The sequence below is a fragment of the Tinamus guttatus genome, unplaced genomic scaffold (assembly GCF_059628265.1).
Source record: "Tinamus guttatus ecotype Peru unplaced genomic scaffold, ASM5962826v1 Tinamus_guttatus_pri_ptg000150l, whole genome shotgun sequence".
NCBI lineage: Eukaryota > Metazoa > Chordata > Aves > Tinamiformes > Tinamidae > Tinamus > Tinamus guttatus.
Window position 1 is genome coordinate 9435083 of NW_028288684.1, and position 24604 is coordinate 9459686.

At 41.3% G+C, this 24604-nt stretch overlaps 2 protein-coding genes across 4 annotated transcripts in view; both read left to right on the plus strand.

The window, feature by feature from the left end:
- The window catches only part of MICU2 (mitochondrial calcium uptake 2), a 136493-nt gene extending 125206 nt beyond the window's left edge, over nucleotides 1-11287 (plus strand). The window contains exons 9-12 of the mRNA XM_088522281.1: nucleotides 6751-6922; nucleotides 7203-7311; nucleotides 10314-10471; nucleotides 10771-11287. Of these exons, the coding sequence (XP_088378407.1) occupies nucleotides 6751-6922; nucleotides 7203-7311; nucleotides 10314-10471; nucleotides 10771-10875 (544 nt within the window). The 3' untranslated portion in view covers nucleotides 10876-11287. The remainder of the gene's footprint in view (nucleotides 1-6750; nucleotides 6923-7202; nucleotides 7312-10313; nucleotides 10472-10770) is intronic.
- A 10834-nt stretch (nucleotides 11288-22121) lies between these two features.
- Nucleotides 22122-24604, plus strand: part of ZDHHC20 (zDHHC palmitoyltransferase 20) — a 42484-nt gene continuing 40001 nt past the window's right edge. For all 3 annotated transcript variants that reach the window (XM_088522277.1, XM_088522278.1, XM_088522279.1), the window contains exon 1: nucleotides 22122-22299. In XM_088522277.1, the coding sequence (XP_088378403.1) occupies nucleotides 22182-22299 (118 nt within the window). In that variant the 5' untranslated portion in view covers nucleotides 22122-22181. The remainder of the gene's footprint in view (nucleotides 22300-24604) is intronic.

The following is a 24604-nucleotide window of genomic DNA, read 5'->3' on the forward strand; positions in this document are numbered from 1 at the left end:
GAGTAAAATACATTTAAGATGCCTACAGCTCTCTTCTCTATACCGTAGGTCCTCTAAATGAAACAAAAGACAGAGAGCACCAGTAAAAGGTTGTGTTTGCATATATAGTGTAAACTGGAATGCCTCGGGTTTTAGATAAAATCCCATGTTGACCCGATGAGGCATGACATTGATAAAACTAGGTACCTAATACATTCAGAACATGCAGGTTAAAGACCTTTGCCTACCACACAGATAGAAGCCTGTAATCAAAATCAAACTCCCACGTCTTGCTCTTAAATTTTGTGGGATAAGTGTAAGGTTTAATGCAGGTAATTTTTCAACAGTGGCAGTTATTTTTCATGGAGTTGGAATGTGCCTCTTTATCACTGCGAATACACTCCATGTCAGTGGCAACATGACAGCCAAGTTTGTTTAACACACAGAAAGGTGAATAAAAGGATCGGTATCTTTTTAACCTGTGTGAAGATATCACTTTTCACATGATTTTTATTTGCTAGTAAATCAAGCACATCATTTCTGGGTTCCTATTGTTCAGAGAAAATGTGATTTCTGTCTGAGGGCCGCTCATAACATTTTACCTTACACGGGAAGCTCTTGTTGGCTGTTTGATCAAAGTGCCATGCTGTTTTTACAAGAGATGACTGATGAGCTGTACAGACATAGATCATTGTCAAAAGCCGAAAATAATGATGGTAAATGCTTTTATCATTTTCCAAGTTCTTGCTTAGAAAGTCTTTCATTGATCAGCATTGTACCTATTAGAAAGTAGGGATGATTAAATTTGATTAGGACACACTAAAACTTGTCACATTACTTAAATATACAGATAGCACTGTGCTGTAGAGTCCTCAAAACTTTAAAAAAAAAATCCCAGGAATGCTTTCTTTGTGGAAATTCATTGTACTTATAAGGGAATTCAGAAAGCAGAAACTGATGTTCTCACCTCATTACTTACATATATTTTACTCATGCTCCCTTTTCAGTTTCTCTGGCTGACTTTAAAATATGCTTTTGTGAATGTGTAATCATCTGTATCTTCATGTACACCAATGATGTCCAACTCTTTTAACCCACTGTCCAATGACTTAAAAAATATCAGAGGAACAATATAACAGAGCAAACAATTTGCCGTTTTCTGCTTTCTGTACGTTCTGATGGCACGAAGATGACAAAAACCATCTTCAGCTCTTCAGGCAATGCAGAGCTGCTCTAAGCCAGCTCTCCTGCCTCCTTCCCATAGCCCCAAAGACAGGTGACACATTGACTGAAAAGAGGGAAAATGTGTAAGTACGTAGTGCTCTGACCATCTCCATCTGGCATGTGGTTCTTGGAAGTCATCGCAGATGGTTCCCACATCCTTGTCTGTCTCTGCTGAGCTGCAGGTGTCTAGTGGCAGGATCTCTGCCTCTTTCCGCAGCTTCACCTGAGCCTGCTTCAAAGCTGTAGAAACAATCAAAGAAGCACCATCCCACTCCTTCCCTGTAGGAACAAGGCGGTTTCAGAGGTCCTAAAGCTTAATATCATAATCTTGATTCAGGAACACATGTTCCGCTCAGAAGCACTATGTGATTTCTAGCCAGATGCGTTGTCCCTACTGTCACCATTCAGAACTTCAAAAGCAACAGCCAGTTTCCTTGGCAAAAATTAGGTGGTGTTAATTGGAATTATTCTGGAGTAAATTGACATATGTTACTAGTAAAGGTGATGCTGAGACAAACACAACGGGAAAGCTTGTTCTTCTACAAGAGTAAAGATGCGATAAAACAGCAATAATACAGGGAGCTGTAAGCAGGTCACACTTTCTTCTCAGAAGACCCAAGAAAAATTCAGTTTCAGACAATCATCACCAAGTTTTACATTGCAGCCATAGAGTCAGCCAGAAAGTCATTGGAATCCCAGACTTTCTTTTGTGCATGGTAGTTGTCCCTATTTTTTGAGACATAGAAACCGTATTTTCCTTCCAACAGTGTTACAGTTGTACTTTGAGTTTTAGTATTGCTGTATGTGTTCTTTTTTCTGGGCAGAAAATTATTTTGTTTTAATAGTATTAGCAAGTATTTCTTCTTGACAGCCACATTTTTTTCTGAAAAAGTCCCTTACTGATCTTATTTAAGCATGTCTAATCCCAAATAAATAGGAGACAGTAATTTACTCCCAAAAGAGTTAATTTTTTTTTCTGCCTGTCCCCAAACAAGCTTAAGTCTCTCACAATCCACTTGAAGGGAAGGAAAAAAATGAAAGAAAGAAGTGAGGAGTATGGAAAGAAAAGTACAAAAAGAAATCCCTGTAATGGCTGTATTTTTTCTGGTTTGCAAATGGCTTACAAAGATTATTTCCTGGTATGGTTAAAAATTGGGCACCTCTCAGATCTGTTTCACAGTATTTTCTTACCTGATTTGTTTGCTTTAAAACTTCATATACATTAATAGAATTATACACCAGAAATGTTCTTTATTCATTGTTTCCTCTTTGTTTTCTGCTTTAACTCAAATGACCATAAGTTCTGTAACCATAGGAGCCTTTTATTTACCTGTCCTGTTCTGGTCTTTCAGTATTTTGAAATTTCTGGTTCCATTTCATTTGAAGCCTTTCATGTAAGAAACCAGAATGACTGGGAAGAGACCACACTGCTAGTACTGAAATTCGGTGCTTTTCCATGTTTATGCTGATGCACAAATGCAGAATCCCTTCCAAGAAGCCTCATGAAGCAGCAGTACTTCTGTTGTGGTGATAGCTTATACATTTGCAGTGATTTTTATGAAGGGATTTAGAAATGCTTTGCAAAGAGATTTATGGTCGTCCCCTTACTTGTCTGTATGTACATATACATACACACAGATACGAGTAGATGTATGTACATAACCCCCCAGTGCACTTAGAGATTACTTCACGTGTAGCCAGTATCAGACAGTGAGGAATTGGAAGAGCTGGGAGCAAAATCTGGCTTTGTGATGATATATTCATATCGCAGATGAATTTGAACATTTCCCAAATAGTAACAAGGTTAAGAAGAATCTCCATTTCTTCCTTTTCTATGTACCTACCACAGTAAAAGCTTGATTAGTTTCTACAGAATGTTTATAAGTGAAAGTGAGTAATTTTGTTATGTTTGAGCTGGAAAATTCTGAGAACATTAAATCAAAGTGCTTTTTTGCTGTAATTCTGAAAAGGGTGAGATTCCTGAGCTGGCTTGCAGCTTGCAAAATGAATTTATGAGATGCATGTGAAGTTCTGTAAAGCTTATGGTCAAGTCCGTGTTAGATTTTCTACATTCTGGTTTGTAAAGTCAGATTTGCAAAGAGGCAGCCTTGAAGCTAGGTTGAAGGAGACCTTTCCTGCAGAGAGGACTGATCTTCAGCAGGTCTCCAGTGTCCAAAGAGGACCCTCAGCTCAGCTCAGATGCGGGGGTGATGCATCCACAGCAAAATTGTTGTTACTTTTCCTGCCTACACATGGTGCCACAAGCACTGGCCAGTTCCATATCTGAGTATTAAAGCTCTGTGCAAACTTTTAGTACGGGTCAAGAAGTGTAGGGGGGGACTTCCCCTAGCCTTTCCTTTGGTGCTCCCTTCTGCTGCTTTGCATGCTGTAAAGAATATACACAGCTAGTGCTTCGTTTCTGCATCTTGAGTTGGAGGAGAGTAACTCTATTCCTGAGGTGTCCCCACTTTTATTACATTTTCACTTCTCTGAGAGGTGAGTTGCCAAAAACTCTTGAGAGATGCCCTCTTTCTATAGGTTTGCAAAGCACATTGCAAAATGAGGACTTAAATTCTGATAAGGTTTCTGGGGGCCGTTGTAACAGGATAACAAATTTGGCTGTTAGCCTTCAACATGGGTGTTTTAAAGAGTGTGGATAAAGCAGGCTATCTTAAAGTGCTGTCTGTTCCCTTTTTACTATCTTAAAAATTAAGAATTTGCCCTTTTTTTTTTTTTTTTTTTTTTTGTAAACTTTGTACGTCCTCTTAGGACTTTCTTTTATTGTCAGCTACTGTAGGGTTAGAGTGTTCCCGCTGTAATTACTGTGGAGTTGTAGAGCACATTTGGGGTCAGAATCCTCTTCCCTGTTTCACGTTCTGTACCACTGGACCTCAGCTCCTACGGCCAAGCTCCTGTTGACCTCAAGAGAGTAGGAGTTTCATTTCTCTGCTTGTTTTGCCCAATATCTGAAGAAATTTCAAGGGTTTTTTAGCAGAAACTCATCACACTGATTCAGAAGGTACAAAGGCAAATATCTGTAGTAGTGTCTGGCATATAAATATCAAGTTTTATTTTCTAACTAGAAAGTTATTAAACATAACTTTTAATAACTATCTAACAAAATCATTAGGATTTTTAACTCTCACATCTGGGAATAAAAATGACCTAGAATTCTGATGTGATGGTTCATAATATTGTATTTTTTGTAATATGGGAGACTCACATCTGAACCTTAAATTGCACAGTTCAGCTTCTGCTCCAAGGGCATTTAGTACTGTATGAGATCTTCCCGTTCCACCTTGCCAGGAGCAAGCCTGCGTGGTGAAATGAAATACCCACTGGATTCTTCTTGGGCGTAAATAAGAAGTAAGTAAAGTAGGAAGTGTGATTATCAGGCAGTGGGAGGTATGCGGTGTCATTGCCTTGAGGCAACAAGAACGGGCAAGAACCCAGGCCTGAGAAAGGGGAAATGTAGCACTTCATCCTCTGGCAGACTGGAAGAGGCTGCAGAAGCCCTTGCACATTAGAAATGCCACAGCCAAACCCTTCCCTTTCCTTTCTGGGTTGTTGCACCTTTCCGCTGGCTGATACATGGGGCTACATGAGCCACCTGGGTCCTGTGTCCCTGGATGCACAATTTCTGACAGCGATGGCCCTTTCAGCAGCAGTTCCTTCCTCAGCCCAGGCACCGTGGGCTGCAGCCTGCAGTGGAAGATGCAGTTGTCGACCTGACATGTGCCGGGTCCTCCCTCTTCCCCAGACCTTGCCACACACACTGCAAATGCAGCCCTCACCCTGTAGCTCTTCCACCTGCCTCTGAAAAGTTGAGTGTGGTTTGCAAGCTGTCGGGAAGCCCTGGGGGCTCTGTATGGCAATGGGCTCTCCTTCCCATCTGCCCAGCAAGCGCCTTCTCCTTGTGAGAGGGAGTAAGGGGGCTTGAAAGGGAGCCAAGTCCTAAGGTGGATTGTGGAGGAATGTGCCTCAGTGACTGACTGTATTGTGGAAGTCCTGTAGATCCACTTTACTGGGCCAGGTATCTTCATATAAAATGAGAGAGTGCACCATCCCCTTCCTCGGCACTGCAGTCATGAAACTGTAGCCACTTAACATCACTTGCACTGTGAGGCTCTCCTTTACCCGCGTGCCCTGAGCAACGAAGCATTTGCTCAGCCCTTCACTTGTATGCGCAGCTCTACTCATCATGGAAGACAAGAGGAGAGAGCTGCTGCTGCAGCAGCAGTCTGCTGCGAACCCCTTGCAGACTGCACAGAGCTTCAAGCTACTAATTGTCCAAGTGATCTCATTAAAGAGCTAAAGATAGCTGCATAGACTAAAAGGCCTTAATTTCAGCGAAAAGAATTCAAATCCAGAGAGGCCATGCAAATACTGGCAAGCTCCTCCTTTTTGCTGCAGGGACACTCAGCTGTCCTCTCCTGCAACTAATCGCCTTGTGTCACTGCAGCGGCTGCTGTAGTGAGAACACCCTGGCAGGCATCAGTCTGCGTTTAGCCTTTTCTTCCATTGAAGAAAAATATCACTTATTTTTCCATTGTGCCATTTCTAAGGTAAGAATTGTCAAACAGTTCACACACACCACTGTGGATTTTTTTTATTTTTCTCTCTCCAAATTTGTGTCAGGCCAGAAGACAGGATAGTAGCCATGCAAAGCAAACTGAGAAAACTCAGAGCCACAACTGCGCTTGTAGTGGTAGCTTCTGTGCCTGCAGGTTGTTACTTGTTTCATGTGTTACTCTCTTTTTTCTCCTTAAAACAAAAAGATGTATCCTAAAAACCTTGATCCTCACACATCCCTTTTTCAAGCAATTCTCGTTACCTTCCCAGACCCTGTGACAGCATTTTCTGCTCTCTCCCAAACTCTGACCGTGTCAACTGTAATCCTCTCTAATCCAGTCTCTCCTGAGTGCAGACCTGGTTGCCAAACCCGTCTTTGCAGATATAATCTTTGAGGCTTTTAGTCATCTTTTCCAGTATTGATTATTTCAGTTTTCCTTCTGTCACTGTTCTAGTTTGACCTTATGTTGCTTGTGTTTATTAGAGCCCCATCTTTCTCCACGTTTTCCAACCTTTTCATTCTTCCCTGGCTAATGTGAAATTTCATAAATCATGTCAGGCCCTTACTTCTTGTGTCCTTTTTCATTCGTTCATTCATTAATTTCAGTACTGCCTCTTCAGTAGTTTTATCTAATCATCTGCACATTTTTAAACCTTTTTTTTTTACATATGCAAAAACTATATACTGGGTGCATTTGTAAAATATCTTAGCAGCAGCAAGTTGTGTACGTAGACTTGGAGAGCACCCTACTGGTGCAACGACCAAAATGCAGCAGTGGCAAGAAAGCAGTACCAACAGGTAAAATTACATCAACAACCTTTGCAACCCTTTTTAAATGCACATCAACAACCTCTTTGAAATGTGGGTAGTATCTGTGATTAGGTGTTAGTGTCTGCTACATTTAGTAGCTAAGGCAGGAATACTGATAATGTGGTGCAGGTAGCAACTGTTGGGTGATGTTTGCTTCCACTTAGATTCATGGAAAATCTGCAAACAGAAGTGCAAGAAATGGAATTCATACAGTTTTCAAAGGGCCTGAACGTCATGAGGAAAGAAGACTTTGCGGAATGGTTGCTGTATTTCACTGACGAGGAAAACAATGAGATTTACTGGCAAAATGTGAAAGACAGATTTCATGCAGGCGAGGTTGGTACATAAATATGATTTGTTTTGCTTCATCGTTTTTTAAGTACAGGTTTTCACTTGAGTATGAATATACAAAAGTGTAATTAGTTTTGGAATGAATTATTGCAGCTTTTTCATAATGATTTTGAGTGATAAATTCTCAACTGAGAAATACAAACATTGAAGATGAATAAGCAGATTCACACCTAAGTATTAAGTCCAACTAGTTTTGAGGAAATAGATTTACTAAGATTTTAATACATTATTCACTATATATCATCTGAATTCTGTAATACTCTAGAATATCAGTTTGGAGGAATTCAAGACTTTTTGCAAGTTTACAAACAACCTGGAAGACTTCTCTATTGCCATGAAGATGTTTACTGTAGCTAATCGTCCTGTTAAACGGGGTAAGTGCTGCAAAGTTTCGTATGTGTATTTTTAAGAGGGAATATATTTCTGTTATAGAATTTATATAAATAACTTATCTATAAGTAGCATTATGGAATTTAAAAATATGGGATCCTATTCTTCCAAATTAATTCTATTAGATGAAAAATAATGATGTACCTTTCCCAAAATGTTTTAATTTGTAAGTTCTAGTGAGCTGTATAATATCTCATTCACCAAACCATTTGCATCAGACCAAATTATAAATCAGGAAATCCTACTGAAGGTTTTCATGGAAGAATGCATGTTCTTATAACAGTTGATGATAAAACTTTTTCTACTAATAAAACTAATTTTCTGAGGACACTAACAGCATAGAACTGTTCTTTTAAGGGGTTTCTAGCAACTTAATAAGTTTTATATATTTCTCCATACTGTCATCTCCATGTGTTTATGTAGTATTACACAATCATACTTATTTTTTAAAAAAATGTAGTAACATCTTAAAGATTTAGGGGAGAGAAGTTGCAGGTAATTGCTGATAGATAGGAGCAAGGCAAGAACATAAAATTACTTTTTGTTCTAGTTCTGAGGTTGTTATCTACCTGCTATACTTGAAAGACAGCCCTCGTAAGTTTTTTGGAAATAGTAGCATAAAAAGTTGCTGGGGAAAGCTGATGAAACTTCAACAGTTATTGACATAAATATTTGACTGGCTTATCTTTAAAAAAAAAAAAGGAAAGAAATCATGTAGATGAAGACAGGAGGATAATTCAGTATTCTTGAGAAAGAAATACTTGAAAACCATGTGCTTTTACCATCCATGCTGTAATTTCCACCACCAGTTAATTCAGTTTTCAGTTTGCACAGCCTCTCTGGGCAGCCTGTTCTATGGCTTGCTCTTGCCATTCTCCTAGTGAGGATTTTTTCTCTGTTTTCAATCAGATTACGTTGCAGCAGCTTGTGTCGATTGCCTCTTACCTCTGTGCACCTCTGTGATTGCCTCTGTCTTCTCCATAAGCCCCTTAGGCACCTGAAGGCTGCTAGTAGATCTCCCCCTTGTCCTTCTGTTGTCCTCAGCGTCTCTTCTTCCGCCACATCTGCCTGTCCCCAGCTGGCTTCCTGGCCCTCCTCTGCCTCGTTTGTCAGCATCTTCCTTCTGCAGGGGGATACAAGATACACAAGCAGGAAGAAAAGGGGATGAAGTATTGGCAAAGCGATAGTTACCATGGGATATATGAGTATTTAGCTCCCCTTCACATAAGCAATGCATTTTTAGAGTGCCAAGGATCGTAGAACCACAGAATTGCAGAACGGTTGAGGTGGGAAGGGACCTCTGAAGATCATCTAGTCCCTACTCAAGCAGTGTCACCTAGAGGATGATGGAGCCAGTGATTGGTGTTTGCTTAGGTAAAATTTAGTAAGAAAAGCTCATTGCTAACCAAACAGTCTGAGGTAACCCGTGAATGTTAACGTGTATACATGTTTAACAATTCATTCATCAAAGTTCTTCAGCTGTTTTGCATGTGTGCACGTGTGTAGTCACAGGCATATGAATATTTTTTAAAAACAGGTTGTCCTTTAGCACTTCCCGTTATTCTTATGCATATTTTTTCAATTCTAAATTCACAGCTCATGTTTTCTCTCTGATAAGATGAGCCTTTTTGATTTGAAAATTAGTATGCTTCACAATTCTGGAAGGTCTTTTTCCTTCCTACTCTATTCAAGAAAACTGTAGTGCCGTCTTCGGATTTATATTTAGTCTAAAGAGCTAAAACAGCTTACATGTTTCTAAAGGCAAAATTAAGACTCTTCATCTCGTATTTCATCACACTTTTAATTTGTGGTATATCCTCTTAGAGAAAGATGTTCCACCTAATTATATGTGAGCCAAATGTGAATAAATCAACTACATTTATACATGAATTCCTCAAAGGAGCAATGATGAGAACTACGCCAAGAGTGCTCTTTCCTCCAAGTGCCCAGAACTAATCATATTTATATCAGTGTTTATAAACAGCATTTGTCTGTGAAAATAGAGCAACTTTATTTATACATTATACACTATATATGATTTAGTTTGACAATTTCTTGTAACAATCTACATTTCTACTGTACTGTAGTAAGCTCTAGTCCCTCCTTGAAATTCATATTTCCATGATGCCTACAAAAATGCATCGAATTTATGTGCTGTGATTGTGCTTGCTATAATAATCATTTCAACCCCAGTGCCTGTCTCTTTATCTATGTTTGAGTCAGATCTTGAAATTCTTTATACCATAAGCCCCAAAGTGGGGATATTAGGTGTTACTGCAATGCATATGATAGGGTAAGAAGAGGAGGACAAGAAGCTGGAAAGTAGATCTCCAGTGAGGTATGACAACTATTTCTGCTTTAAGTCCTTATAAACTCTTCCCCCATAAATCTAGGAGGAGTTAACCTACTTCTTAACACCTCTTTAAAAAACAGGACTGCTAGTACATAAAACCCTGTGCTGTAATCAGTGCTCAGAGTATCTGTCTGATGGTGCGTGTTTCTACAGAATCTCTGAGGGGATTGAGTGCAGAGTGGTCACTGTGCTCTGAGGAGCAGACTGTTCTTACGGAGTTGCCTGACATGAAACAGGTTCAAGATAAAACGGCTGTGTTTTTATGAGGTCGTAGCAGGGCAAATGCTTTCTACTCTGTATGCACAGGTGTATGTCAACCAATACTAAGTACTTTTTTAACATGGCAGCTATTTTCTACTGATCACTTTCACTGTTGTGTGAAAATGAGTAATGAAGTTTAAAAATTTATAATAAAGGTAATAAAGATTATATTGTGAAGTAAGGAGCAAGCTCAAGTAAATCTGGATTGAGGCTTTCTGATCTAGTTTACTAGTTTGCACATTCCAAATGCTCTAGTTAAGATGCCAGGAGACATTGTAAGTTGTACAGAATCATGTTATTTTTAGGTTTACAGTATATTTACAATATTTTCAGTTCACAGTCACATACAACGTAATCTTATGTCTTTAACAGCTGAGTTCAAGCGAGCAGTGAAGGTGGCAACAGGACAGGAGCTCTCAGATAATGTTCTGGATACCATCTTCAAGATCTTTGATCTAGACGGGGATGATTGCCTCAGCCATGGGGAGTTTCTTGGAGTCCTCAAGAACCGAATTCATCGAGGTTTGAGGGTAATAAGTTGGCATTTGCAGTTATATATTTATCATACTTTAAAATACAACAGATGATTATTATGGAGAATTTGCAGCTTGTTAACACTTGTAGAAATGCAGATGAAGTTCATGGATAGAAAGAACTTACACTGTAAACTGAAGATTCCGTAGTACTTATAAATGTGGGAGGACTGCTGCTACTCGTTCCTATGAGTTATGGGAGCAGCAGCATTACATTATGTATCCTATGAATATTTACACAGTCTGTAAGAGTCTGTTTTTGTGTAAATGCTGAACACACTGCAACTTTATTACAGGTACCACAACAGCAAGGCATTCAAGGTTACTGGAAATGTGTGAAAAGAGAAAGCATTAAAGGAGCAAAAGAAGTCTGGAAGCAAACTGGGAAAAGTCCTTTCTAAAACAGTCCTTTGTGCCATTACTATAAATGTTGTTATTGGGTGTTTTGTCCGTCTTGTTTTAGCTGAATCATAATTAATCATTTTTACAAGAGTTAAGCTTTAATGAAACCAATTTCTACTGCTATAATTTTACAGTTTTCTAGTGCAATCAGTTGTTCTACAGAAATGTGATCACTTTTGACCTCTGTAAGAAACACTGTTGTTCTGGGGAAGCATTGCTTACTCCTCTGTGGACTCTCACCCTGCACCGTAGCATGTGGGATAGGTGGGATTTAATCGTGCTCACTGGCCGCTGTGATGCAGCCGTAATCTCTCCTGTTGGAAGAGTGGACATCATCTCAGTCAGCCACCAACACAGCAGTTCTGTCCTGGCAAGGACCGCCTAAAACACTGGCACAATCCATGTGAAATCCATGAGCTATCCTAAATCGAAGAGCAAAACTCACATGTGTCCTCATTACTGTGAGCACTTGTGTGCTAGTTCCTGGAGCTTGTGTGGTTGTCTGGTTTTGCCAGCCTTCATGATGACAAGATTAAACTGGAAATACAAGCCTGTTTATACAGGCTTTAAGTTATGCATTGATCTATGAATGTGCGTAGTTTTTGAGACCTCTTCAACAAACAGAATAAATTTAAATCCCTCATTCTATCATAAACAATAGTAGATACAATTTTAGACATAACTATTTTGCTTTAATTGTATTGCAAAAGGTGAATGCTTATCAAATAGCTACTTTATCTTAATAAAGGTGTGACAGGGAAAGCTGCAGTATCTCAGGAACTCAAAGCTGTACCAGAGTGTTGAGGGCAGGGGAGAATAGGACCAGGGGAAAAAAAAGTTAATAAAAATAATGGGTTTTACTCCAAAATATAAATAATTATACATAAGACTTTACGCAGTAAACCAAGAAACAGATCAAAAATAGTAATTAGCAATTATAGATGAACGTTTTTCAGCCATAACAGAGTGCTTCTGTCTGTGCACAGACAGACATGTTACATGTTGTCTTTTCTTAAGGCATTCATGTTACATGTTGTCTTTTCTTAAGGCATTAGCCACTTGTATCTCCAGGATCAGGTCAGTCTTCCTGAAAATATAGGAGATGACTAATTTATTATAAAGAGCTTGATGTTCTTTCTCATTCCCCTTCCCATTTTTCTGATCTGTCTAGGGTAGGGTGAAAGCTTAGCCTTTCAAAACTTTTTTTTTTTTTTGATACTAGACTCAAAAGATCAATTGGGAGAATGTTTCAATTAAAACAACAAAAAGATCTCACTGCTCTGAAGGAATATCCCCCCTTTTAAGCATGACACTAAGTATGTTATTCTCAAAGTTGTTTTGTTGTAATTTCTTTTTTGGTGCAGGTGAGGGTGGTTTTAAGAGGAGCAGAACTTTACATAATGTACAAATATCAGAACAGCACTCAGATGGAAGACAGGAGGGACTGCATTAAGAAGCCATGAAGACCCTCTCTAAGTTGTACAGAGGTTACCAGTAATGTAGTTGCTATGTCAGTAGTCCTTAGGCCAACCTGTAATGAGGTGAAATCTTCACAGGCTCCAGTCCAGTGTCCTCACCCAAGGCCGTAGATTAGGAAGGCAGGAAAGCAGCAGCGTGACCTGGCCGCTGCTGCTGCTCCCACCAGGGCCTTCTCTTGCAGGTTGAATGCAAATTGTGTTGAAGAGCAAATGCTTGAATTCTTGTCTGTGAGCATGCACCCAGCGTCTTCCACCACAACGACAGCATGTGGGTATCAAGAAAGAGCTATGTGGGCATTGCCTATCTAGAAAATCTTGTAGCAGTGGCCACCAACAATTCCTTTACTTCCCCAAGAAGCTGTCAGAAAGAAAGAAGACTCAGTATGAGCCTCTCCCTCTCCAACTGACCTCAGAGAGTTGTGTGGACAACAAGAAATGAGATGGGTGGGTTTGTGCCGTGCATTTGGGAGATACCCTTATTTATGGTGGTGGGATCTGTCAGTAGCAGGTGGCTAATAGGAGCAAAGGTGGGGACTGGCAGGAAAATACCACAGCAAAACTCACATCACCAAATAATAACAAAGGACACAAGCAAGCAAGACACTTCTGCATTGCCAAAGTAAGCGTGCTCAGCCAGCGTGTGCTTTTCTCCTTCTCTGGCTTTAAAGCAAGGGTGCCTTTTGCTGCTCATATTTTGGAAAATTGTTTTTACTTTGGAAAGGAAAATAATAGCTGACATATCATTCTGTGAATTGTTAAGAGGTTTATAATGTTCTTTTTTGCTTTTTAGTTTCTTTTTTTTATCAGTGACTTGCTGCCTTCAAGTTGACTGGTTTTCTTTTGGAAAAATCAGTTCATCTGGGTCTTGTGTATCAGGAGGTTTTTAGTCTCATTGCTCATTTGTATCTGGGTTTGTGCAATCAGCAATACCTGGTTTTGTCAGCCAGTTACCAAAAATGTGATTTCAAGTTCTATTCCTAAGCAAAAGGTTTTGTGTTGAGTTCACAGGAAAAGAGAAACAGTCACACTTATTTTACAATGAATGTTTTATCTGTAGTAAAATAAAAAATGGAATGACTGATTGGGAATTAAAATACAGTTAAGAAATATTTTCAGAATAAGTTGTTTAGAAAGTACAGCCAGGAAGGAGCACTTAGAAGGCCAGGGAAGGTTTGTCTCAGCTTTAAAGAATCAGACTCTGGTTAATTTTCAGTTGATTTCTTGTTCGTCTTCACTAAAAGGTTTTACAGAACAGTCTTAAAATAATTTCTCAAACCTGCTATCTTAGACTGAAAGACCTGTTTACATAAGTGTTTAGATTGACTTTGTTTTGTAAGGAATCCATAGTAGTTTAGATGTTTTAGTTCTTTTTAGAGCTAAAGTGACCTTATGCTATTTGCAAGCTGTTTATCAGCATTACTCAATGCAATTTATGTAAATCTTTATGCCTGTTGCCATTCTGTCAGTTAAGTTTAAGGATTATGAGTTTTTCTGTTTTTTTTAATGTTAGAAAAAATAAATAAAAATAAATTTTGAAAAAAAAATGCTAACTATGCTTATGAGTGTTATGTGGAATAAAGATTAATATGTTACATATTTTGGAAGAGCCCAAAATTTATGTAATATATGCCGAAAGGGTGCCCAGAGTGAATACAAGTCATTGCAGAATGTAACTCATTTACAGAATTGTACTTATATTTCCATAACAACCCTGTTTATGGTCAGTTTGTTTAGTGTAAGATAATTCTTAACATTATAATTTAAGAACATTAATTATTAAAATAAGTAGAGGAAAAATACAGCATGATATAAAGAACTAAGAGAAAACATTGGTTGTTTCTAGAAATCCATTTTGATTTCTTAATTTTCACAAGCCACTTTCTAAAGCAAAACTCCCTCTGGAGTAAAATCAAATTGTTGAGTTTTAGCAAAATACTCAACAATGAGGATACATATAATGCATGTAATTTTTTAAAAAATGTTTTATCTTAAGATCATATGACTATGTCAAAAGCAAATCTCTGAGTTACTCCCTATCCTCCAGTGTATGTTGTACTTTGATGGTTTACATTGGCTGATGGTATTTGTAAACATACTGGCCTTCGGTCTAAACTCACTTAACATCAGGATGCGTTCCCTGCTGGTATGTTGATTGAACCAGTTATTATCAAAAGGGTGAACAATATATTCTGCTAATTTCAAATTTTCTGTGGAGAATACTTAAGGTTTTTTCCAATTAATGTGCCTACTTCAGAATTGTTCTGTTTCTGGATTCTTACAAGTTTTAGAGCACATGTGGAATGTCAAATGTAGAAATATGACTAGGCCTTGTCTCTAAAGAATTTACAAATTACACTTCCAGGTTACCTGGAGAACAGAGCTGAGTGAGTAAGATAAGCTAGCAAGTCTTTGTGTTACAGGTTCATGGCACTTCACACCTACCCTGTGTTAAAAAAGGATCATTGCACAATAAAGCGCTTGAATAAGGTCGGATCCAGACATTCAGAAGAAATGCTTTTAAATTCAGTCATCTTGACTACACTTTGACTTTAGCATAGAAGTGCATCAATAAATGTACACTGAAACTCAAAGATACTGTTTTCTTCTCATACTTCAGTTTTAGGAGAGTGCAAGCATGCCTTGTGCCCTGAGGTTTAATTTTCCCTGTAAAGCAATCACAGCTAGATCAGGAAAGTACTCCAGGGCTGAAAAAAAATGTTCAGTCCTTCTGAACAGAAAAGTTCAGAAAAATAAAATAAATGATCTGGCGTCATTATTAGTCATTGGTGGTTATTATTAGTCACTCCAACTTGGCCAAGCAGCAGTTCCTGTAATACAGGAGGTCACAAAAAAAAATGCCATGAAGATGAAGGCTGTGGATGTAGATACCTCGCCGTGAGCACCCAGACCTAGAGAAACTGAAGATGTCACCCAACAACAGGATGGAAAGGTCTATTCAGAAAAGGAAACTTGAGACTCGAGCATGCCCAAAATAATCTGCACACAAGTGCACCTTTCTTCACTTTCCTGCTGCTTAAATGTTACTTACTGTCCTTGTTGATTAAAGTAATTCTTCAGTAATGTACAAATCACTGTGGCATACGTGGAGAAAGATTCCTGTTAGGATGGTGTTGTTTTACCTCATGGTGTTTGCTGTTCAATAGCAATGTCCTAGCACAGAGCATGCCTCGCCTTCCTCAGGAACTACCTGGCCACTTGTGCAGTCTGACACCCTGAAGCCTGTAAACAGTGTGCCCACCTGGGAGGTTTTAGAAAGATTGCCTTGATTGTTTTCTTGAAAGGTAAAAATACAGATTTGTTTTTCACAGCCGGTGCGAAGGCTTTTCCTTCCTCTTCTAGCATCTAACTGCAAACATGGAGTTTGGGAGTAAATTCGGAAATAACAATCAAGAAACAATTCCCAGAGAAAGCACTACAGGACTACAATACTATAGTAGCGCATGACACAGGTCAACTGTGGACAAGGGTTTAGGGGAAAATTACCAGTTTAAATATCAGTGCATATAACCAGTTGCTCTAAATAAACTACTCCTGCTTTTAGCACTGGGAGTAGTATAATTGTTTTGTCACTCACCACATATGAAGTTAGCACGAGAGACAGTGTGATGACTGGGAGCCAAGCTGGTGCTTGGTGATCCTGAGCAGAGCTGGCTCCCGTGCTTGGCGCCTGTTCAAGAATCGGGTGTCTGCTCAAGGGGTCACTGCGAGACGCAGCCCAGATGGCTTTGCAAAGCAGAAGATGTTTCTGCCTGTCATTTGTGCCAACAGGCGCTTTGTCTTTGAGACTGATGGTCACTCTCTGCCATCTGACAATCTCGTTAGTACCCTCATTTAATTCAGTGCCACTTCAGTTAGTTTCTGCATTAAAACACAGCACAGATGTGTTAGCAGACAATAGCTAGTCAAAACTGTGCAGCTTTTCCTAGTTTTACTCAGCTGCCACTATCTTTCTGTCGTAACTAGGGCATCCGTCCACCCCAGAACACACACACTGCCCAGGCGTGGGAGCACGTCCTGCCAAACCTCATCAGGGCTTCAGGCGTTCCCAGTGCTGGAATCCTTCCAACTGGCGCCTCAGGCCGAGCTGCTAGCACAGTATTGAACCGTCCTTGAAGCAGTTCATGAAAGTGGCACAAGTGGCTCCTACTGGTAACATCATGGCTGAATCTAGAGTCAGCTTAAGCAAGGATGGGTGTGCTAGGGCAGGTCGTGTTGGATCATTTCAAGTCTTTTCTGACATGATGCTCAGCATGCATGTTTTTATTAGTGGCTGTGCAAGTCAGCTTTTTAGTAGCTGGGCTTCTTCCCTATTAGGAGTTGCATTTACTATGATATAGGTTCTTGTGATTAGCTTATACAGGGATATACCACATCATTCTCCGAGCTGGTGGGACTGGGCATGAGAAAAGATTCAGCTCACAGTAACAGCCAGCCATTCACCCTGCGAGCTGCCTGTAGCTGTTACTCCAAGGACTACCTCTCCCCCTTCTAGACTGCAGGCTTCACACATACCTGATTTAAAAGATACAATGTTTAATGATTAAATACACTGCTAAGAATGTAATAAAGCAATTAAATGATTAATAATCTAAAAGCACACACAAGTATGAAACTACTAATTATGATTTGTAAATCTTACAGATTACACCCTCATTTTAGCTGTGAACATTTCAATACCAAATGAATTTATGATTCCATTTCTCATACACATTCCTCCCACAACTGCACTTGCTACACCTTAGGTACGTCAACACCTAATATTACTTCAGTTGCAAAGGTACCATTTGGATTCCATGCAGCTTCTGCACCTGTCCCATACTGTGCTCCAATCCAAAAATCTAAGTGGTTGCTTCCATTTTTGCTCATTCCATACTCTTCTAAAGGTAAAATCATTTTCTTCCTAAAGGACTATTAACAAGTACTTATTACTAGGATACTGAACATTTAAATTGGTTCCAGTCGTCTCGAGGCTTATTCCCTTGCAATCTTTTTCCCGAGGAAATAAAATCATCTGCAATAACAGTGGTGTTCCACGGCCACACTAGTTTTTATGCCTTGGAACAAACAGAACAAACCAGGCAGGAGATATATTAGCAATATCTCTAACATGTTAACCAGAATATCACCTTAAAATGACAACAAACACCCTCAAGAAGACATTTTCTTCAGAGCTTTCTGTTGTCCACCTGTGGCCAGTCCCGTGAATACATTCTATGCTAGTAATTAAGCTCTCAGTCTCATGATTTCAAACTCCCTCTTCAGATGTTCCCGCTGCCTGTTTCTTCCCGTACTTGGATATAACTTTTTTCTCTTTTTCCTCTCTTTCAATACACATAGTACCAGCACAAAACCACTTTTTTCTGGATCCCACAACACTGGTAGAAGTGGATCTCGCAAACACCAGAGGTTGGGAACTCTAATCTTTAATATCCTAAGGATGAGCACAATTATTCCTCTGGCTTTGGAGGAGCTGTCAGCTTCATCCCCTCCAATTTTCCCAAAACATCCTTGTTCACCTACCCCTTTTCCTGTAAGCTTTCTTCTTCTTTTGGACAAGTAATCAGGCCCATGGACTGATTGATCAGCCCTGACGGCTTCTTCCAAGCCTTTTCCTTTATAGACACCCTTCTCTACATGGTGTAACTCCCGGGCTGCTAAAGCCCTAACTCTCTCCCCTACTGATTTCATCTTTTTAGTAACTACCACAGCAACCCCTGGCACCAGAGAATCTTCCTCAGCATTAGCCCCAGATACCACTGTGCCACATCTCAGGTCCTCTATCCTGCTATCTTTTTCCCCCCCCCCCTTTTTTTTTTCTGATTTAAACTTTCTCAGAGATAGTACTGCACCTGATCATTAAACCTACTTTTTAATCAAGCATTATTAGTTTTCTCTGCCCTTAGTTCTCCTTTCAATTCACATAATTATTTATCTTAATTGCTTAGCAGAGTGTTACTGCACCATTTTGCTAGTATCTCTTTACTCCTTCTCCTTTTCAACCAGACATCTTAGTATCAGCTAACTCTAAGCCCCCAAACTGTGAGATCCTGCATAAGATCCTCCCTTTTTTTTCTGTGCAAAAACAAACAAAAAACAGACATGACCTTATATTTTTTCACTGTGCCTCCTGTCCTATCACTAACTCTGTTTATGACATATTGGGGCATATTGATTAGCATATTGTGTGTTCCTGGTAGAATGATAAACTCTCTTTCTTGCCGCACTTCTAAAAAACTCTTTTTTGTTTCATGTAACTCACTACCGTTTCCACAATCTGAGCAGTGAATGATAGGCCAGCTGCAAGGGCATGTATTCCTAAAGAAAGAGTAGGTTCAATATAAAAATTATGTATTTTCTATTACAGAGCTGTCTTCTTAGAAGCAACTCTAATTCCCCATGAGGAGCTGACATGGCAGCTCTTTCTAAACTGGCTTGGTCTGATCATCACCAGTGAGGGAAACGCTTTCCTCTCATCCCTGAGGGATGATTTATGGAAATACATGACCAAAGGGTCCTTACAAATACGGCTAGGGTGAGATTGCTTGGCACACAGTGCTGTTCAGCCCCGTGCTGGCATCCTGAACACACTGTGCCCTGCTTTCCTGCTTGTTTTTTATAATGGGACCCTCCAGCCAGCTTGTATTGCATATAGTATACATGAACTGCAGACAAACCAAACTGATAAACCCCCCCATCACTGGAAACAAAATGTGTCATTTGGCTAATTCTATCAGAATTTTGTTTGAACAAACATTTGCTCAAAAAATGAATGATTCATTCAAATGTTATAAAACGTACAGTTTTCCCTTTTCCTCTTGCTGGTAGAGATGAGAGAAAAGGAAGAGAAATTGAATGAAGAGAGAAAATATACATTCAGCAAATGTCTATCATACTCTTTTTTTGTAATTCTGTCATTTTTGAATTCTGGGAGGCAGAATGACAAAACAGTAATGGGGTTGGAAGAGAGGGTTGGTGTCATGATGGGATTATGTGGTTGGTTTGGAAAGACAGGACTGAAGCTAAGAAACTGATGGAAATGAGGAAATGTGGGAGGTGATGGTTCAGTCCTCAGAGCTGGGTTCCTTAAATATGGAACCTTTGTTCTCTTGTTAAAGGGAATTGTCTACAATTTTCCATTGTAAACAGACTGTGTGATCACACAAATAAGACATACTGCATTTTGTGGTGCAGTGACACATTTTGTTATTTTTTTAAGGGCAAATGCTATTCCTGAGTAGAGACATTGTGGCTAAGCTCGTAGCCAATGTACTATCTCACAAAATCAACAATTGCCCTTAAAAAGCCTATAGTGCTATTTTTGATTCAAGGTAACGGACAGCATTTTAAATAGAGTATGTAAAGCTTTTTATCAAAAATAAAATATGTTTTAATGACCTGAATGTGTATATTTTGTCTCTGAGAGTTCTGGAAAATGTAAGGTGAAAGGCACAGCAAAACCATCTGCAGTTTCATACAGCGGCAATGGGGCTGGTACGATATTGATCTACATACCCTATCTAAAAATATATGAATAGTAAGCATATCTTACATAACTTCTGTGACTGAACCTGAAATATTTGTGCAATCTTTGGGCTCTTTGTCAGGATTGTGTTAAAAAAAAAAAAAAAAGGAGAGAGAGAGAATAATGATTTGGTAGTCAAATAACTCACTTGTGATAAGAGATTTAAAGATAAACTAGAGAAATTAAATAAATAATCCTCACCTGGAATACACCAGCCAGGATGGACAAGGTCCCGGGCGCCTGCACAGGCTGACAAAGGGAGCGGTTAATCTTGGTCTTCCCGTGGCCGCGGCCTCTGTTTTACTGTTTTACCGATTCACCTCTGGCTGCCGGTCCTTTTGGGGGACGTTTAGGACGCGCCGGAGGCTCGGGGCGGCAGAGAAGCGCAGCCGCCACAAGATGGCGCCCGCGCCCTTGCGGAGCCTCCTGCCGCCCGCGCGGCCGTTAGCGCCTTTCCCGCCGCGCGCGGGAGCCCTGAGGAAACTTGAGCGCCGGGAGCCCCAGCGCCGCGCTGGTTCCTTTGATAGACACCCTTCTGGCAGGCCAAGTACGGGGGTAGGCAGGGGTGACCAAGGGGAGACAAACTGAGACGAAATTTCACCTCCGATTTTGCTAGGAGCAAGCTTATGTTCCCGAAATACAACATATTTCCAAACTCTGAACCTTGAGCAAGCTGGAAACATCAAGGTTTCCACTTAGAAGGTTGCCCTTTTCCATTTTTTTTTCTACATTATCCTCTATCTCCACTCTGCGTCTGTTCAAAGGTTATTTAAAATTAAGTTGTAATGTAAAATAAAGTTGTAATGGATAATAGAAATTTAGGTTAAAAATGCCCTGCTTTCACAACACGATGTGCCGGATGGAAAAGCTACATGAGCAATATGACTGTGCAAGAAGGGAGATGTTTCTTTTAAATGCCAAGTACCTGGCCTTAAATTATATCTAGCCACTTTATAAGCTGCGATAACATGGCAATGCTTTAAGCAGAAATACTCTGAAGGTGCTGGGAGCCCTGTCCTATGCTAATTCCTCTCAGCCTGGAATTTCACCAGAGGGAAGGCTGAGCAATGCAAACACCACGCGTTTCAATGTTGTGTACTTTGCTGTATTCCATGTTAACTAAGCCCTATGAGTATCCAGATTTTGTCATTGTGAGCATATTACAGGCTGGCATAACCTTAGATATTGCGACCTAGGCCCTGTCAGCACAGTCACTGTTCAGCACAGACACATTCTGCTTGTACAGTCACTATGCAATTAACCTTAAAGAATATGTAAGAGCAATGCTGAGATTTAGGGTCTTTTTCGGTTAGAGGAGAATCCAGTCTAGGAACAGACTAGCTAATGAATGATGTGATTTAATCCAGACCTCCTAATGTTTTTGTTTTGTTTTGTTTTGCCATCTGAGATAAATTCCTAGTCCAGTACTCATTTAGATGTAAAAATATCATCCTTTTAAGTGTGAAAATTAAACCATTTCCTAGGTGAGTTTTGAAGCACAGAAGAATATGATGCATCACTATTTTCCAATAGCTGTAAGAATAACATTATACCTCACTCGGCCTGAGGTTTTCAAATACATTCCCAAGTACGCAGCAGCCAGGAAACCTATGAACTACGCATCAGCCTACACAGTTATGATTAGGACCAATAAAATTAAGACTTTCATTTTTGCACACCTCACGTTTAATTAACCTGCTCTAGAGAAATACTCTATCTGTTGTCAGATTTGCATCTTCTTCGGGCAGTTTCTGTGATGCACAACCCGCTACGTGCACAACGCCTGTGCTCACCCCCTTCCCGCCCCAGAGTTCTTCCAGGGGCAGCTGAGGTGTGCGCTTTCCTTGTGTGACTTTACTTATTTACGTGCACACGAAAAGCTCCATCACGCTGATCCCTTTCCCGGTGCTCACTTGGGATTTCTGCCCCCACGCGAATGCCCACCCCCAAAGTTTTGCGCCACGTTATTTATTTAGGGGGAAAGGGCTGGTGCGCTTAGCTCTGTGCTGCCTGGCGTGACACAGCGCGGGGTAAGCGCGGAAAGGGCGCGCGGAGCAGCCCGCGGGGCCGCGCGGGAGGCGGCGGCGGGCGCCGCGCGGGGCCGCCCCGCTCGTGCTCCCGCTCCCGCCCACTGCGGCCGCGCCGGCCCGGGCGGCTCTGCCCGGCTGTGCGCGCGGGGGGCGGGCACGGCCGGCCCCGCCGCGGCAGCGCGAGCCGCAGCCGCCGCCTGTGCAGCGCCGGCGCCGATGCCTCCTGCCGCGGCTGCAGGGGCTCGCCAGGGAAGATGGCGCCGTCCCACGTCCTCAAGTGCTGCCAGAAGGTGCTGGCCTGGGTGCCCGTGGCCTTCATCGCCCTGGTCGTGGCCTGGTCCTACTACGCCTACGTGGTGGAGCTCTGCGTGTGTGAGTTGCCGGCCGAGCGCGCGGGCGGAGGCGCCCTGCCCGCCCCGCCGCCTCCCGGGGCCTCCCAGCCCGGCGGCGGGGACGGGGGCAGCCGCGCGGTCGGGCCCCCGCGGGCACCCTCGGGGGGCGGCGGCGCCTGGTGCCTCCCTGAGGCGCCCCCGGGACTCGGCGTGCGCCGGGGCGGGGGGTCCCGGCGGCGGCTCCGCCGCCTCGGGGCGCCTCATGGCGGCGGGGCCGGGGCAGCAGCCCGGGGGTTGCGGGACGCGGCGCCGGGAGCTGCTGCGGATCCGGGGCGGGTCGCGTGGCCCCTTGGGGACGTTTCTCCCTTCCTTCCTCCCTTTTTATTTTTTTTCCCTCCCTTCCTTGTGAGCCAGAACTTCCTGATGGAGCAAATAACCCCTTGAACGCGTCGTGGGCACGTTTTTTTTTTCCTCCTCCACCCTTCTAATTAAGAGTCCCAGGCCCCGGTGTCACCGGGGTGTAATTAGGCTGCGGGCACCCACCTTAAGCAGGCAGGGGAAAAGGATTTAGGGCTTAAAGGTCTCCCGGACTGCGTCAAGCCTTTCGAGTCGGGCTTATGTAAATCTCATTTGTAGACGGGATCTGTCGGGATGACATTTACCTTTACCGTCCTTAGGAGGAACTTGAACTCTAGTTTCTTGGAGGGACAGCATTTAGGATAAATGGAGCAGCATAGTGATGCACAATACTCGCCTAACTTGGTAAAAAGCATTGTGGAAAGTCTGAGAAACACATCAGGTAGGGATTTACATTTTTAGTAAAGAAGCTGAACGGAGGAGAAAAAAAAATCCAAAATGTGAGAAAGATCTTAAGGTTTGTATAGAGGTTTCCCTAGGTTTGTGGGCCCTCCAACTGTGTACTTATTGCTGTTCATGTGAAATGTTTGAAATGTTTTGGTCTTTGTATCTAAAAACGTAAGGCTTATGTATACCTTCTTTTTGGAAAAAAATTGTAAAGATGTATGTCTGTTTGAAATACTCAAGCGGAGGGAGTCCCGTGGGACTTGGGCAGTTTGAATAACTCTTCTGAGTGCCTATTGTGTTTTGCAATCTTTTTATTAGATTGGGAAATCCAAGGCATTGCGAGAGTTGTGGACTAGAGAAAAGTCCCAACACAAACCATGGGCAAAAAGTTGTCTGGCTTTAAAATAATTTAAAATAACATTTAAAGTTTGTTGATACACTACATGAAACGTTGACGCAAAAGAGTTGCAAACACGTCAGTGTATCCAAACTTGCCAAGTAGTGAGCTATGGCTTAGTAGTCTGTCAGAGTAAGTAATACTGCTATTTTTGGAAAATCCTGCTTAAAACTATAAACACTTGGAAGCAAATTTTAGACAGCCTTTAATACTGGAGGTCTGGGGGCAGGAATAGATGTTCCAGTGGTCCTGAGCAGGGCTGTGATGTGGTGCTGTAAACTCACATGTTACGGACATGACATGATGGTTATTTCTATGCACAGGGAGCCTGAGTACAATGGCAAAAGGCAAGTAAAGGGTGTGGGTTTCCTCTCATAAATAAAGAACAGAAACTCGGAGATGAAGTGACTGCTCAGGGCCACGCAGGTCACCACCCTTGGCTGCGTCAGGGGCAGAGCCTCCATCTCCCAAGTTCCAGTCCTGCATCCCCGTCACAGAGCGGGTCAGTGCCAGATGCTGCTGAAGAATTCTGCCCCAAAAGTCTTTGACTGTGATCTTACAAAGGGCCTTTGCAGGCACAGAGAGACTGCAGAGTCTTCCAGTTCAGTTTCATCGATAGTTATTGAATGTGTCTGTTTATGCAAGAAGTTCACATCTATAAATCTGCTTTCTAAACATCTGGCACTTCTCATTCAAAAATCACAATTATTTTATCCTTAACATCTGCTGATACAGAAATAATGGTCCTTTAGTAAGAAAATTGCTTCATATTTTTGTTGCTGTCAGTGACTTGTTACCTGTCAGAATCATGACTGGTGATGAAGGTCCTTGTTTTCCTGTGGCTAGTAGTTGGTTCTTTGACTTTTAAAGCCTTTACTGTGTTTCTGAATTTTGTTCGGTAAGAGAAAAGGTCATGTTTGGTTCCTTGGTTTTCATTTTCTCCTGTGTTGAGTTGAAACCAGCATAGAGAGAGTTTATAGCAAAATACAGGACTATTTCTCTTGGCAAGCGTGTTTACTTCTTTTCAGTGCTCCATATGTTTTGTTTTGGTTGCAGAATTACCGCAGTGTGCGCGAGAGGGAAGTGCATGGATATGCCTTCATTGCACCACTAATAAATGAAGTGTCGGTGGCCCCCGCAGGTT